Source organism: Lathyrus oleraceus, chromosome 5 (assembly GCF_024323335.1).
Source record: "Lathyrus oleraceus cultivar Zhongwan6 chromosome 5, CAAS_Psat_ZW6_1.0, whole genome shotgun sequence".
In the NCBI taxonomy this organism is placed as follows: Eukaryota; Viridiplantae; Streptophyta; class Magnoliopsida; order Fabales; family Fabaceae; genus Lathyrus; species Lathyrus oleraceus.
Window position 1 is genome coordinate 340,885,464 of NC_066583.1, and position 16,832 is coordinate 340,902,295.

The 16,832-nt window shown below is 36.9% G+C and overlaps 1 protein-coding gene across 1 annotated transcript; it reads right to left on the bottom strand.

The window, feature by feature from the left end:
* Positions 1–11,266: 11,266 nt before the first annotated feature.
* On the bottom strand, positions 11,267–15,125 carry LOC127080562 (uncharacterized). Its single transcript, XM_051020879.1, has 7 exons — positions 14,984–15,125; positions 14,846–14,850; positions 12,283–12,368; positions 12,018–12,179; positions 11,793–11,883; positions 11,581–11,707; positions 11,267–11,479 (listed from the first exon to the last, which is right to left on the bottom strand). Exons 1-7 carry the CDS (start codon positions 15,123–15,125, stop codon positions 11,382–11,384), a joined length of 711 nt encoding a protein of 236 aa, XP_050876836.1. The 3' UTR covers positions 11,267–11,381.
* Positions 15,126–16,832: the final 1,707 nt, after the last annotated feature.

The following is a 16,832-nucleotide window of genomic DNA, read 5'->3' on the forward strand; positions in this document are numbered from 1 at the left end:
GCCTTACGTTGGTCCGTTTCAGTTTTTGATTTGGTCTGGCGTTGACCATTTCTCTTTGGCCTCATGTTGGTCAGCTTCAGTCTTTGATTTGATCTTGCGTTGATCATTTCTCGCTTTATTTTGGCCTTGCGTTGGTCAGGTTTAGTTGTTGATTTGATCTTGTGTTGATCATTTCTTCTCTTTGGTTTGTCCTCGCATTGGTCAGTTTCAGTCGTTGATTTGATCTTGCGTTGTTCATTTATCGTTTTGTTTTGGCCTTGCATTGGTCAGTTTTAGTTGTTGATTTGATCATGTGTTGATCGTTTCTTCTCTTTGGTTTGGCCTTGCGTTGGTCAGTTGTTTTTTTTATCTTGCGTTGGTCATTTCGTGTTTTGGTTTGGCCTTGCGTTGGTCAATTTTAGTTGTTGATTTGATCTTGTGTTGATCATTTGTTCTCTTTGGTTTGACCTTGCGTTGGTAAATTGTTTTGTTTTGATCTTGCGTTAATCATTTCTCGTTTTGGTTTGGCCTTGCGTTGGTCAGTTTTAGTTGTTGATTTGATCTTGCGTTGATCATTTCTTCTCTTTGGTTTGGTCTTGTGTTGGTCAATTATTTTGTTTTAATCTTGCGTTGATCATTTCTTATTTTGGTTTGGCCTTGCATTGGTCAGTTTCAGTTTTTGATTTGGTTTGGCGTTGACCATTTCTCTTTAGCCTCATGTTGGTCAGTTTCAGTCTTTGATTTGATTTTGCGTTGATCATTTCTCTCTTTGTTTTGGCCTTGCGTTGGTCAGTTTTAGTTGTTGATTTGATCTTGCATTGATCATTTCTACTCTTTGGTTTGTGCTCACGTTGGTCAGTTTCAGTCTTTGATTTGATCTTGCGTTGATAATTTCTTGTCTTTCGTTTGGCCTTGCGTTGGTCAGTTTTAGTTGTTGATTTGATCCTGCGTTGATCATTTCTTCTCTTTAGTTTGGCCTTGCATTGGTCATTTGTTTTTTTGATCTTGCGTTGATCATTTCTCATTTTGGTTTGGCCTTGCGTTGGTGAGTCTTAGTTGTTGATTTGATCTTACGTTGATCATTTCTTCTTTTTGGTTTGGCCTTGCGTTGGTAAGTTGTTTTGTTTTGATCTTGCGTTGATCATTTCTCATTTTGGTTTGGCCTTGCGTTGGTCAGTTTTAGTTGTTGATTTGATCTTGCGTTGATCATTTCTTCTCTTCGGTTTTGCCTTGCGTTGGTCAATTATTTTGTTTTGATCTTGCGTTAACCATTTCTCGTTTGGGTTTAGCCTTACGTTGGTTAGTTTCAGTTTTTGATTTGGTCTGGCGTTGACCATTTCTCTTTGGCCTCATGTTGGTCAGATTCAGTCTTTGATTTGATCTTGCGTTTATCATTTCTCGCTTTGTTTTGGCCTTGCGTTGGTCAGTTTTAGTTGTTGATTTTATCTTGCATTGATCATTTCTTCTCTTTGGTTTAGCCTCGCGCTGGTCAGTTTCAGTCTTTGATTTGATCTTGCGTTGATCATTTCTCATTTTGTTTTGGCCTTGCGTTTGTCAGTTTTTGTTGTTGATTTGATCCTGCGTTGATCATTTCTTCTCTTTGGTTTGGCCTTGCGTTGGTCAGTTGTTTTTTTTTTATCTTGCGTTGATCATTTCTCGTTTTGGTTTGGCCTTGCGTTGGTCAGTTTTAGTTGTTGATTTGATCTTGTGTTGATCATTTCTTCTCTTTGTTTTGGCCTTGTGTTGGTAAGTTGTTTTGTTTTGATCTTGTGTTGATCATTTCTCGTTTTATTTTGGCCTTGCGTTGGTCAGTTTTAGTTGTTGATTTGATCTTGCGTTGATCATTTCTTCTCCTTGGTTTGGCCTTGCGTTGGTTAGTTGTTTTGTTTTGACCTTGCAAATCATTTCTCGTTTTGGTTTGGCCTTGCGTTGGTCAGTTTTAGTTGTTGATTTGATCTTGCGTTGATCATTTCTTCTCTTTGGTTTGGCCTTGTGTTGGTTAATTGTTGCTTTGATCTTGCGTTGATCATTTCTCGTTTTGGTTTGGCCTTGCGTTGTTCGGTTTTAGTTGTTGATTTAATTTTACGTTGATCATTTCTTCTCTTTGGTTTGGCTTTATGTTGGTCAGTTGTTGTTTTGATCTTGCGTTGATCATATTTCATTTTGGTTTGGCCTTGCGTTGGTCAGTTTAGTTGTTGATTGATCTTGCGTTGATCATTTCTTCTCTTTGGTTCGGCCTCGCGTTGGTCAGTTGTTGTTTTGACCTTGCATTGATAATTTATTTTTTTGGTTTGGCCTTGCGTTGGTCAGTTGTTTGATTAGATTGTGCATTGATCATCTCTCCTTTTGTTTGGACACTCTCTTTGATTTGGTCTGGCGTTGACCACTTCTTCTTGGGTCTGACCTGGCTTTGGTCATTTTGTTACCTAATTTTGTTTCTTTTGGGTTTGGAATAGTGTTTGTTTCATTCAGATTGCAAATTTTATGGTTCTTTTGGTATTCAATCCCCTTCTACCTTGATAGTTCCAAACTCTATTTTTTCTCTCTCAGGTTTAAGTTGATTGAATACGGGCAGCTGTTGCACCCCAAAATTTGTTCACTTGGTTTTCAACCATCATATGCTTATTGCTTCTCATACATTGTATTTACATTGGTACTTATGTGTGGGATCAAGGATTGCTAGAGCTTGTGATCATCAGTTGAAGATGGAAGTTTTCAAGGAAAGTTGCGTGCGACCTCATACTCATGAGTATCTTATTGATTCAATATCATTGGCTTTTTGAAATTCCCCAAGAATCTTTGAGGAATCAGGGTGTGGCTTCAGTTACTTGTCCTTTAAGCCTTTTGATCAGGAATTTGGGTTTTGGCCCCTTTCAAGAATTGAGTTGAATTTTCATCAAGAATTGGTTTCTTTGAAAAAATGATGGCCCAAGGTATCAAGTATGACCATTGGATTCATCACAAGACTTCTCAAAGCATTGCATTGGATGATTGTTGAATTTTGACCTAATCAGTGAAAAAGTCAATTGTTGGTCAAAGGCTGTTTCCGACAAATTTCTTGAGCAACTTGGTTCTCAATGGATTATATGTGTACTAGGGCATCCTAATTTGGATCATGGACCTTTGGTGTGTATTATTTGATGTCCAGTGGTTTATTCTTGATTATTTGATTATTTGAGCAAAAGTCAACAAAAGTCAATTGTTGACCAAGTGGACTTTTGGTCAAAGTTGAAGTCAAAAATCATGTTTCAACATCATATGGCTTTTGGTGAAAAAAAATTCAAGGGGAATATGGTTTTGGAAGCTAACTTGTTCATGAAGTAACTTGGTGAAGTGGAAATTTTTCTAAGTGTAAGTTACTTCATGGTGATGATTTTGTAAAATTCATAACTTCCTCATTTTTTATTGAAAATTTGAAAACTTTATATCCCTGGAAATATGGGAAGAATACCTACAAGTTTGTCATTTTGGTTCTATGTCCAAAAAAATTTTATTTTGATAGTTATGGAGCAAGACATTATAGGTCACTTTTGAGAATTATGGGTCATTTTCACCGTTCAGTCATTTTCGAGGCCAATTTTGGGGAGTTTAAATGTTTCAAACCAAATTTACACAAACATGAAAGTTGTAGGGAATATCAACACCTTTCCAAAACATACATGAACTTGAGTTAACTCTCAAAATTGAAAAAGTTATGGACATGAGACCAAGGGGTGGTTTTTGTGAATTTACTAAAACTTAGTTTTGCATATACTCCATTTTCTCAAAATGTAGCCATTCTTTTTGACTCAAATCAAGCCCATAACCTATTTGGATAGTGAATGAGAGTACCTTGCCTTCTATTTGCACCCATGCAACCATTTTGGCCAATTTTACACTTAAAACCTCATTTTTGCCAAATTGTCAACTTTGATGTTTCTCTCTCTACACTCCGTTGACTTGTACCATCTTTTTTCCATCTACTATTGCACTTATGAGGTGTCCAAAAAGCACAAATCCCCTAGCCAAATGTGAACAAAACGCAGCCTTGCTTAACAAGTTGATTTTTGGTCTTATCTTCCATTTATGCCCTCCAACGTCTCTTTGCTTGCAATGACTCTTCGACCCTCACTTTGGGGGCCTATATAAGCAAACCAAGTCGTCCATTTCAATACACACAAGCTCTCTCTTCCCCTTTCATAAAAAACCACCAAATTGGTCTTATCTTTCTCCCTCTTGAATCAGACTTTTTCTCCAGAATTTCTCAATATAAAAACTCTTTATTTGAGTTGAAGGAAGAAGACTTTACAAGAGTTTCTGGGTTTCTTTTGATTTTAGAAGCACAAGAGGACATTGGACTCTTTCTCCACTTGGTAAGCTTGCAAAACCCTAACCATAGCATTTCAAGATATGGAAATTATTGTATGTGTTGTTTAGAACATTTTTCATGTTGAAACTTTCCATTGATTCTTGCTTGATTTTCTGATTTTTGGATTGAAAGTTATTTGATGAAAAGTGATTTTTAGCCAACTTCTCGCCCAAATTTCTCTCTCATCATTCATCCTTTTGAAAACATTTCTAAACCAAAGTTGTAGATATCTCTGAGATCTTCAACTTTGGTGTTTACAACTTTTTATTTAGTTAAGAAACGAAGGAGAAAATGGATGTGAAGTTGCCTGGTTGGAATTCGTGAAACATGACTTCAAGTGAAAAAGTGATTTTTAGCCAACTTCTCTCCCAGATTTCCCTCTCATCTTTCATCCTTTTGAAAAACTTTCAAAACCAAAGTTGTAGATCTCTCTAAGATCTACAACTATGGGGTTTACAACTTTTTATTTCGTTAAGAAATGAAGGAGAAAAATGGATTGGAAGTAAACAGTTTGAAAATTGTGTTTCACGATTTTTTGAGGAGGTTTTGAATTTTTTTGTGCTTTTGTATGGTCATGTGGCACGTTATGGTTGGCTCATCTTGTTTTTGTCCTCTAGCACCCAATAATTGGATTTGTTTTGATTGACTTGGCACGGAATACCATGTGGACATGTTTGACCAACTTTATTTTTACTCATTTATTTTCTTCTATTTTCATTTACTTGTTTATTTTATTAAAAATATTTTTAATTATCAAAAAAATATAAAATAATATGTGTTTTTTTTCTTCTATACGATGAACAAGGGTTTTGCCACCCTCTTTGAGGGTGACATTTATCATGGGTCAGCCTCTTTTTGCCCATCATGGATAAGTGATGTTTTTAGCCACTGATATATTATTATTTAATTTTGATGGTTGAGATCGATTATCAATTACCTATTAATTATTTATTACTAGGTTTTAATTTTTAAGTATTTATTATTTTTATATTAAATAATATGTTTATTTAATTTAAAAAATTAATTTTTTTATTTTATGTTCATCTTCTTCATCTTTTTTCATGTTCAAACATTCATCTTTTTCATCTAAATTCCATTGAAAAACACAATAATTTATAACATAAAAAAATTCTCAAAAATGTCAATATTAATCTTCTAAAAATCCAGATTTCAACCCTAGATATGCTACCATATGAATGTGTGTTGAAATTTTATAGATGCAACTTTGGGTTTGAGATTCATCTTCAAAAACGCATCTTCATCTTCAAAACCAGATTCACCATCATTTTCAAACTCAGATTCACCTGCATCTTCATCTTGCATCATCTCTAAAAACTCAAATTCACCAAAATATTCATCTTTTATCATCTCTAAAAACTCAAAATCATTTATCTAATCTTCACTATTTTTTGGTTAACTTTTTCAATTTCAAAAAAAGTTTATATGGTTGGTTTAAAGCAATGAGCTTATGGATGAAATTTTGGGTTTGAGGTCTATTTTGGCATAGTTATGTTTTGTACTTCTTACTTTGTTTATGATACCTTGTAGTAGTGATATTAAACAATTTGAAATCTAGCTTTTTGACTCAATGCTTCAAGAAGAAATAGTTTCAAAAAACTCAAATTTAAGAAACTGATGATGTTGTAGATGAAGAAACTATAAGTTGAGAATATATTGTGGAAGTTTTTACTTTCATTAAATTGAGATTTCCTACTTATACACAGTAAATATGACGGTTTCAGAGATTTGCTAAAATCTCTCCATAAAGCCACTAACATAACTTACAGGCCACGTATTCAGCACAAACTAAGGAACAACATTGACTGAGTTTATTTAAATAAATAACATTAAATGAAAAAGGTAAATACGATTAATTTGATTCTCTAACACGCCCCCGCAAGCCGGACGGCCGTTGGGAAAGTCCGAGCTTGTTGATGATGGACTCAAACTGTGGACGGTGGAGAGGCTTTGTCAAAATATCGGCGAGCTGGTCGCCTGTGGACACATGGGTTACCCGAAAAACACCGTGTTGCACATTCTCTCGAACAAAGTGATAGGTGATGGCGATGTGTTTCATTCGGGAGTGGAATACAGGATTGGAGGAGAGAAAGGTGGCACCCATATTATCACAATATATGGCAGGTTGGTGGATCCGGTGGCGGAGCTCTTTGAGTAGAGATAGGAGCCAGAGAACTTCAGATGTTGTGTCGGCGAGTGCTCGGTACTCAGCTTCCGTGGAGGAACGAGCCACAGCTCTTTGCTTTTTAGAGCCCCAAGAGATAGGGGTGGAACCGAGATAAATGATGAACCCGGTTGTGGAGACGTAAGTGTCCCTGTCACCAGCCCAGTCAGCATCGTAAAAGGCATGTAATGTTGTGGATGGGCTGGAAGAAACGATGATGCCCCTGTCGATAGTTCCGACAAGGTACCGAAGCAAGCGTTTGAGAGCAACCCAGTGAGAAGAGGTGGGATGTTGCATAAATTGGGACAGTCTGTTGACGGCATATGCAACATCGGGACGGGTTAAGCTTAGGTACTGTAAGCTGCCAACGAGACAGCGGTAATCGGTGGGTGAGGGAAGCGGTTCACCATCTGTTTTGAGCAGGGGAGTTGACGCAGAGAGTGGTGTTGTGACTGGTTTGGCATCTTCCATGCCAGCTTTGATGAGTATGTCACTGATATATTTTCTTTGGGACAAAAACAGGCTGCCAGAATGATGTGGGATGACTTCAACACCCAGGAAATATGACAGTGTGCCTAGATCCTTGAGAGAGAAGCGAGCAGCAAGGCGTTGAACAAGTTGGGTGATGGTTGTGTCGGTGTTCCCAGTGACGATAATGTCGTCCACATAGACCAATAAGGCAATAAAGACTGACTCGCTGGAATGGATGAAGAGTGACGCATCTGCAGCAGAAGTGACAAAACCAATTTGGAGTAGAAAGGTGCGAAGTTCAGTGTACCACGCTCTCGGTGCCTGTCGGAGACCATAAAGGGCCTTGTTGAGCCGACATACGTGGTTGGGATGAGATGGATCGACAAAGCCCGGTGGTTGGCATACCTACACCTGCTCAGAAAGGGAACCTTGCAAGAAAGCATTGTTGATGTCGAGTTGACGCAAGCGCCAACCCTTGGAGACAGCCAACGTGAGAATGACTCTGACAGTAACCGGTTTGACCACGGGGTTGAACGTCTCATGAAAATCCCATCTGGGTCGTTGATGGAACCCCTTTGCGACGAGCCTTGCCTTTAGACGATCAATGGAACCATCGGGAAGATATTTGGTTCGAAATACCCATTTGCTGCCAACCAAGTTTTGTGTGGGGTGGGGTGGAACTAGAGTCCAGGTATTGTTGGCGCAGAGGGCATCATATTCCTTTTGCATTGCTTCTTGCCATGCTCGATCCTTGAGAGCTTGCGTGATAGTTCGCGGTTCAACGGGTGGATGGGGAGTGGCAGAGAGGTTCATCTTGTGGAGGGGTTTGATGATGTTGTTTTTGGATCGAGTGATAATGCCACGATCCGGGATGATTTGAGTTGGTGGGGGTGTGGATTGTGGTTCTGAGAATGATGATTGAGAGGTAGAGGGAGTGGCGGCTAAGGGACTGGAGATAGGGGAGTTATGTGGGCTGTTAGTAGAGCTTTGTGGGGCTGGAGTTGGGGTAGGTGGGTAACTAGGACATGATGGGTCCGATTGGGAAGGAGAGGGAGGTGGCATGGGAGGTGGTAGGATGGGTAGTGATATGGTGGTCCAATCGGTATGGTGGGCTGAATTTTGTGGGGTTTTTGGTTGTTGCCGAAACGGGAATTCTGTTTCGACAAATTTGACGTGCCGTGAGGTGTAGATTCGTCGGGTTTTCGGGTCCATACAATAGTAGGCATGTTGAGTGGTGGAGTAACCTACAAAAACACAAACAACAGATCTGGATTCCAATTTATGAGCAGTGTATGGTTTTAACCACGGAAAACACAAACAACCAAAACTTTTTAACTTAGCATAATCTGCATTTTGTTTAAAAATAATAGAAAAAGGTGATTGGTTTTAAAGGGTTGGGGTAGGAAGACGGTTGATGAGATATACCGCGGTGAGAAGTGCGTGAGGCCAAAGCTCAAGTGGCATACCAGAGTGTGTTAGTAGGGCCAAACCAGTTTCGACTATGTGACGATGTTTATGTTCAGATATACCGTTGTGTTCGGGAGTATGGGGTGGTGAAGTAAAGTGACTTATTCCGTTTTGACTTAGGAAATTTTGGAGAGCAATAAACTCACCGCCATTATCAGAATAGAAGATTTTGATTTTTATTTTGAAGTAATTTTCGACAAGTGATCGAAATTTAATAAATGTGTGTTGGACATCGAATTTGCGTTTGAGGGGATAAATCCAAGAATACCGTGTAAAGTGATCAACAAAAACTACATAATATTTGAATCCATCATACGACAATATTGGAGAGGTCCATACATCAGAGAAAATAACTTCTAGAAAATAGTTTGAACAAAGACTGGAATTGTAAAATGGGAGCTTATGACTCTTATTTAATTGACAAGAGGTGCAATCAGATTGCTCGAACGTGGGAGAGCGAATTCGAAGTTGTTGTTGAATTAATTTAAATGTAGCAGTAGATGGATGACCTAAGGCATGGTGCCATAATGGGCTGGAGATGCGGGACGAAGACAGAACTGTAGGAGAGGAGGGCCACACGTACAAGCCGTCTCTGCAAGGCCCATTAAGAAGAATCCTGCCTGTTTTGAGACACTTAACATGAAAAGAATGGGGTAAGAAAACAATAGCACAGTTCTGTTGATTTGAAAGTTGAGAAGCAGAAATGATATTTTTGGTCATTTGTGGAACACAAAGAGTATCGGGTAAATGAAACAAAGATGCAGAAGTGCTAAGTGAAAGAGTTCCAGAGTTAGTGATTCACAAACCTTCGCCACTGCCCATGAATAGTTCGTTCGGGCCATTGTAGGGATAATGGAGGGAGAGTTGGTCGAGGTCAGTGACAACGTGGTGCGTTGCTCCGCTGTCGACGATGTAGTTTTGAGATGTGGATGCAGCGTTGACAGTGTGAGCCTGGGGTGGGGTTGGAGGTGCAGGACTTCTGGGTAGTGTTGGAGGACGAGCATTTGGATGCTGTTGGCGGAAGAGAGGACAGTAGGCAACGACGTGGCCCGTTTCACGGCACCATTGGCATTTACCAAGAAATGGCCGAGCTTGTGGCGGGGGAACCATGGGAGGAGGGGGAAAATGAGTGGAGGGTGAGCGGTTAGATGGCGGCTGGTGGCGTTGCCGATTGGTGCATGGACGAGACTGTGCGTTCAGGGTTGTTGCCGGTGCGGCCAAGTTGGTTGTTGCAGAGCGGAGTTCGAGTTCCTTGACAAGGAGCTTTTCGTGAAGATCGTCAATATGGATGGTGGTATCTCGGGCCTTGATCGCATCAACAATGGACTGATAGTTACCGTTGAGACCTTGGAGGACAAATGAGACAAGGTCGTCAGCGTCAACCGGTTTTCCGAGCGAAGCGAGCAGGTCGGCAGTCGAAGTGATCGATTGAATGTATTCAGTGATCGACATAGAGCCTTTTGTGGACGAGCGTAGCTTGGCTTTGAGTTGATTAATGTGGCCCTTTTATGGGTTGGCGTAGGTGCGGGCGAGAATATCCCATGCTTCTTTGGAGGTGGTGGCTCGAGTGACTAACGGAGCGACAGAGGCGTCGAGGGTGCCGACCAGAGCGCCATAAAGGAGTTTATCCTGACGCATCCAGGAAGTAAACGCTAGGTTGGAGGTGGTGACGTTGTCGGCAGTAAGAGTTGTAGGCGGAGCAGGGTGGTCGCCGTTGAGAAACTTGAAAAGGTCATAACCTGTGAGAGTCGCCTGAATTTGCGACTTCCAAGTTATGTAGTTGGAAGGGGTAAGTTTTATGGCGTTGGTGAGGTGCACAATGACGAACGGACGAGCGCCGTCGTTTGGGTTAGTAATGGTTGTGGAAAACTCAGCAGCCATGGTATAGGATTTTGGAGAAGAAATAGGTTTCCAAGATCAGCGGCTGATACCATATAAGTTGAGAATATATTGTGGAAGTTGTTACTTTCATTAAATTGAGATTTCCTACTTATACACAGTAAATATGACGGTTTCAGAGATTTGCTAAAATCTCTCCATAAAGCCACTAACATAACTTACAGGCCACGTATTCAGCACAAACTAAGGAACAATATTGACTGAGTTTATTTAAATAAATAACATTAAATGAAAAAGGTAAATACGATTAATTTGATTCTCTAACAGAAACACGATGAATATATATTTTGATTAGTAATGAATAGTAAACTTTTAAAAAACATGAAGATATTAATGATTGATTAAAAAAATTCGAAGAAAAATAATGTTGAATGGTTGATGAGTACTGATTAGTTGGGAAAAATCAAGAATAAAATAAATGATTATTGATTAAATGAAAAAAATTGAAAAAAAAATAATTATAATTAATTAATATACATTGTAGACCAAGGTTCTGGTTCCACCACCAATTATAAATATCATTATAGATTGTTTTTATAAATTCAACTCAACAAACTTACAAAAATTATATCAATAGATTAGCTCAAATAAATAAATTTGAACATACTTTAACAAAAGTATCTTTATGGAATAATTGTTGTAAATGATTTTACTTTTAATTATTTCAGAAATCAAGATCATTTATGAAGGTTCGAAATTCATTATCTTATATTTCCATTTGAATCCATAAATATTCATAATGATAGAGACTTATTATATTATTTAATAATTTATATAATAATTGAAAGGATTAATTACTATGCTATGTCAGTGTAAAAAGATTTATATTGTCGATTCATCACCATCATCCGTTTGCCTTACTTTATAGATTTTTAAAATAAAAGTCAAACTTATTGTAATATCCAACGTCTAAGATTAACTAACGGTGTAAAATCATTTTACACTGTCAGTGTATTTCAATTAAACCTATAACGAAATCCTTATTTATATTTATATCATAATATTTATATAAAAACTGTTACATTAAGTTGCATTTCATTTTCCTCCCTTCTTCTTCCTAATGAACTCAGCTTCAGTTGCCTCTTTGGATAATCTCACCTGCTCCAGTGTATTGATCATCTTATCCATCTCAACTGAATAATTTCATCAAATCACAAACAAAATTTTAACTTCAATTTATTTTTAAACAGTAAGTTATTATAATGTTTATTGAGGAAAAGGGATAACAAATTACCATTTACGACCTCCCCATTTGAATTGACTTGAGATAATGTTTCTTCCAAAGTGTTAATTTTAGACTTAATAACAGAATTAAAGTTTGTGTAAACCTTAAACATTGGAACTTCTTTACATATTATATCCTGCATAGTTAAAGAGTTATTAGCACAATAGAAAATTTAAAATTTTGAGAAATAAACAAATATGGATGAAATATCATGAGATTACAGAGAGTGAATTTTTTTTGTCTTCCAGATTTTCGATATGACATTTCTTTTTCTCTCGATGGGTTTTGGAGTATCCTCGATTTAGTAAACGTCTACAAGTCAGAAAAAACATAGATTATGAAAACAATGAGTGTGCATGCAAGTCATCAATAGAGATATTTTCCTTAGGTTACGATTAAGATAGCAAAAACCTTTGAATGATATTAAATTTTTTCCCCAAACTCACCTTCTAGTCTCATGATCTAGAGTTAGATCATCTCCATGAGGATTTGGGACTTCATATTCAGCAGCAGGCAAAAAGACATCAGTCACATTTTCAAGTTGTGGCAACCTTTGATTATCCATTATGTTAGAGCTTGATGATACTTCCATGATTTCTTCAAAGCACCTATAAAAACAATAAATCGAAAGAAATTAAATCTCAATTTTAGAATTAAGAAAAACATTATTGTCTTAGGCTTGCTAGATTTTGATGATCTATATGTACTTACAATAATATAAATATAGCAAATATTAACAAAGATGAGTATTCAAATGAGAATTTTGCCCAACTTATATAGAGGAAACATACTCTTTGCTAAAGCAATATTTTAGATATACAATAAATTGTTTTAATTATATTTTTCTTTTCATTAAATTAACACCCAAAAAGGCAAATAAAAATGACAATGTATATTTGATAAGGATGACAAATGGCTTAATAAAAAAATGAGGCTGACAACTTTTTATTTATTTATTTATGTTTTTTGAAAAAAAAAGCCTAACAATAAAAGATAAAATATTAAAATAAATAAAGAATATGATCAATAATTATTTTAATTAAAAATAAAGTTCATTATTTGAATTGAATCAAGATTTACATTCTTTTGTCAATAGGATGTACAAATGTAGTTTGATATTGGGTATCTTTATTCGGAAAAAAGGACCATGTAAACAAAATTACACATTTGTATTTAAGTTTTTATATTTATTAAAGGTGTCTAATATTAATTTTGTTCAATTATAACTTTAATATTTTTAACAAAAGTTATTAAATTTGTTTATTTTTTATTATTATAAAAAAAATTATTTAATATGATAATGATTCGATTTTTTTAAAATAACCTCTTTTTTCAATTTAAATACCAAAATAACCAATTTTTTAAATTAATTATCAAAATAACCATCTTTCACTACTGATGCGTCAGTTGAATTGACGCATCCGATTATCATTCAAAGGAGGCGCCATTGGAGCTGGCGCATGTTTTCAATTGCATTGTCCTTAGGCGTTATTCGAGATGGCGTATGCATGCCTTAATGCCACATGCATTGGCGCATGCATAAATTCGTAGTGTATGTGCCAATGTATGTGGCGCATGCATACAATTCATAGTGTATGCGCCAATGCATGTGGCACATGCACCTTCCATTTTTTTAAAATTTTATAACTATAATTAATTAAGTTAAATACTTAAATTAAAAATTGTATTATATTATAAAGTAAAAATATGTAGAGTTGACAAGAAATTCACTGACCCGCCCGATTGAAACGACTCCTTGTTCCATATCCAGGTGCTATAGCATGTCTTTGAGGTCTCCCACGATTTTTCTGAGGTGTTTAGGGTCTTTGAGTGCTGACACGATGCAATGATGGCTGGGGTGAAAGTCTGGTGTAAGGTCCAGCGATATTTGATAGATTTGTCATCATCTATCCCCAATAGTTGAGGGGTTGTCGCCAACAGCGGTTCTGTAATTGAGTTCGGTGCCCATGTTGTCGTAGTTGGGTCGTTGTGGACGGTATGGTTGCCCAAATTGGGATATTGAATCATTTTGGAAACGAAACAATGGTTCATGTGGTGTACTAAAGTCAAACAATGGTTAGGTGTTGTGCCGATGAGATGTTTGGGTGTTCATTGGTGGGGGGTGGGGGCTACGGTGACATGGCGTTGAATCGTATGAGTGATCTGGGTTATAAACTGTTGTGGTGGTTGGATATGGCTGTTGGTGGTTAGGGTTTGATTTTTGGTTGAGTTTGGGTGTATGACATGAATTGGTTGCGAGGTTGAGTGTTTGGTGGTTAGGTGTATATGGTAGGGTGATGGTGTGAGGTTGGTCGTTGGGTTTGGGTGGGTTGACATTGTTCTTGGACGGGGATTTATTGTTGGGCGTATGATGACAAAACTCATTGGTGTGAATCAATCAAATACCTTGTGTCAAACACAAATTATGTCCTTGTAAACGACCTAAACCATGGCATATAATGTTGAGTTGGTCTAGCACCATGTACGACTAGTTCGTTTAAGATGTGTTTCCGTCGATTCCTCCAATGACAACACATCTCTTTTGCGAAGTCTCTCCAGTCGGAATAATCCCATTGGCCATCGAATCTTTGTTGATGCCAATCTCCCAAACAAGTCAGGGGTTCTAGAATTTGTTGTTGCATACCAAACTGCAGTTTTACACGGTCACTCTGGTGCATCTCCATAGTAGTGAACCGAATAATTGGTGTTTTTGCTGTCCAAACTGCATCATCATCATGGTTAGCCTGATGATCAAGACCCAAATATGACCTACATATAAACTTTAAAAGAATATGACATGATTAGATGATATGTAATTGGATAATTTTTTTAAAATCAAATGTAGATTTGTGTAGTAGTATTACATCGTCTGGTCCAATGTGGTCTAATAGATTGCAATAGACTACTATAAAGTGTTTCAGACACCTGTTGTAGTTCATCCCTTTAACTGACCACATAGATCGAAAAGATTTGAAAAATATTATTTACAGTTAGTTGTAATATAAAGTATAATAAATTAGATGGTAAAATTTTAAACTTACTTTGTTGCAAAAGGGAATATGAATGGCTTCTCGTTTACCGGGGTGAGTGACGACATTCTTGACCAACCCCATGCTTGTAGCAAACAGGCGCATGAATAAAACGTACAAGTATTTTTTTTGACATTTTTACACAACGAACTATATAGATGGGCAAAACAGCTAAACCCCAACTATATGTGCTTACTTATTTATGTTTCATAACAACGACAAATACATAATATTTACCATATTACCAGTACTTTAAGGAAATAAAAAATTACCAAATAGAATCATAATATAACATCAAACTTTAATTATCTTTTCATACTCGATAGATTCTTCGGTTAATGTTATACTTGCATAATATTGTTTAATATATTTTAGATTAATACCTTGACCCCTAGCTTGACTATAAGTCTCTACCATAGTTGTGATTTCAGACAAAGGGGCACTCAACAATTCATCACATATAGAGTTATCTTGGTTAACTCTACCATTTACGACCTTACCATCAATACATAGACCTAACAACATGTAGACGTTATTGCACCCCAAAATTTTCTCACTTGGTTTCCAACCATCATATGCTTATTGCTTCTCATACATTGCATTTACATTGGTACTTGTGTGTGGGATCAAGGATTGCTAGAGCTTGTGATCATCAGTTGAAGATTGAAGTTTTCAAGGAAAGTTGTGTGGGACCTCATACTCATGAGTATCTTATTGATTAAATATCATTGGCTTTTTGAAATTCCCCAAGAATCTTTGAGGAATCAGGGTGTGGCTTCGGTTACTTGGCCTTTAAGCCTTTTGATCAGGAATTAGGGTTTTGGCCCCTTTCAAGAATTGAGTTGAATTTTCATCAAGAATTGGTTTCTTTGATAAATTTATGGCCCAAGGTATCAAGTATGACCATTGGATTCATCACAAGACTTCTCAAAGCATTGCATTGGATGATTGTTGAATTTTGACCTGATCAGTGAAAAAGTCAATTGTTGGTCAAAGGTTGTTTCTGACAAATTTCTTGAGCAACTTGGTTCTCAATGGATTATATGTGTACTAGGGAATCCTAATTTATATCATGGATCTTTGGTGGATATTATTTGATGTCCAGTGGTTTATTCTTGATTATTTGATTATTTGTGCAAAAGTCAACAAAAATCAACTATTGACCAAGTGGACTTTTGGTCAAAGTTGAAGTCAAAAATCATGTTTTAACATCATATGGATTTTGGTGAAAAATATTCAAGGGAAATGTGGTTTTGGAAGCTAACTTGTTCATGAAGTAACTTGGTGAAGTGGAAATTTTTCTAAGTGTAAGTTACTTCATAGTGCTGATTTTGTAAAATTCATAACTTCCTCATTTTTTATTGAAAATTTACAAACTTTATATGCCTGCAAATCTGGGAAGAAGACATACAAGTTTGTCAATACGGTCCCATGTTAAAAAAATGTTTACTTCGAGATTTATGGAGCAAGACATTATAGGTCACTTTTGAGAATTATGGGACATTTTCACCGTTCAACCATTTTCGAGGCCACTTTTGGGGACTTTAAATGTTTCAAACTGAATTTCCGTATACATGAAAGTTGTAGGAAATCGCAATGCCTTTCCAAAAAGTATAAGAACTTAAGTTAACTCTCAAAATTGAGAAAGTTAGGCCATGATACCAAGGGGTGATTTTTGTGAATTTACTAAAACCTAGTTTTGCATATACTCCATTTCCTCAAAATGTAGCCATTTGTTTTGACTCAAATCAAGCCCATAACCTATTTGGATCATGAATGAGAGTACGCTGCCTTCTATTTGCATCCATGCAACCATTTTGTCCAATTTTACACTTAAAACCTCATTTTTGCCCAAATTGCCAACTTTGATGTTTCTCTCTCTACACTCCACTAACTTGTACCATCTTTTTTCCATGTACTACTACACTTATGAGGTGTCCAAACACACAATCCCCCTAGCCAAATGTGAATAAAACGCATCCTTGCTTAACAAGTTAATTTTTGGTCTTATCTTCCATTTATGCCCTCCAACGTCTCTTTGCTTGCAATGACTCTTCTACCTTTACTTTGGGGGCCTATATAAGCAAGCCAAGTCGTCCATTTCAATACAAACAAGTTCTCTCTTCCCCTTTCACAAAAAACCACCAAATTGGTCTTATCTTTCTCCCTCTTGAATCAAGTTTTTTCTCCAGAATTTCTCAATATAGAAACTCTTTATTTGAGTTGAAGGAA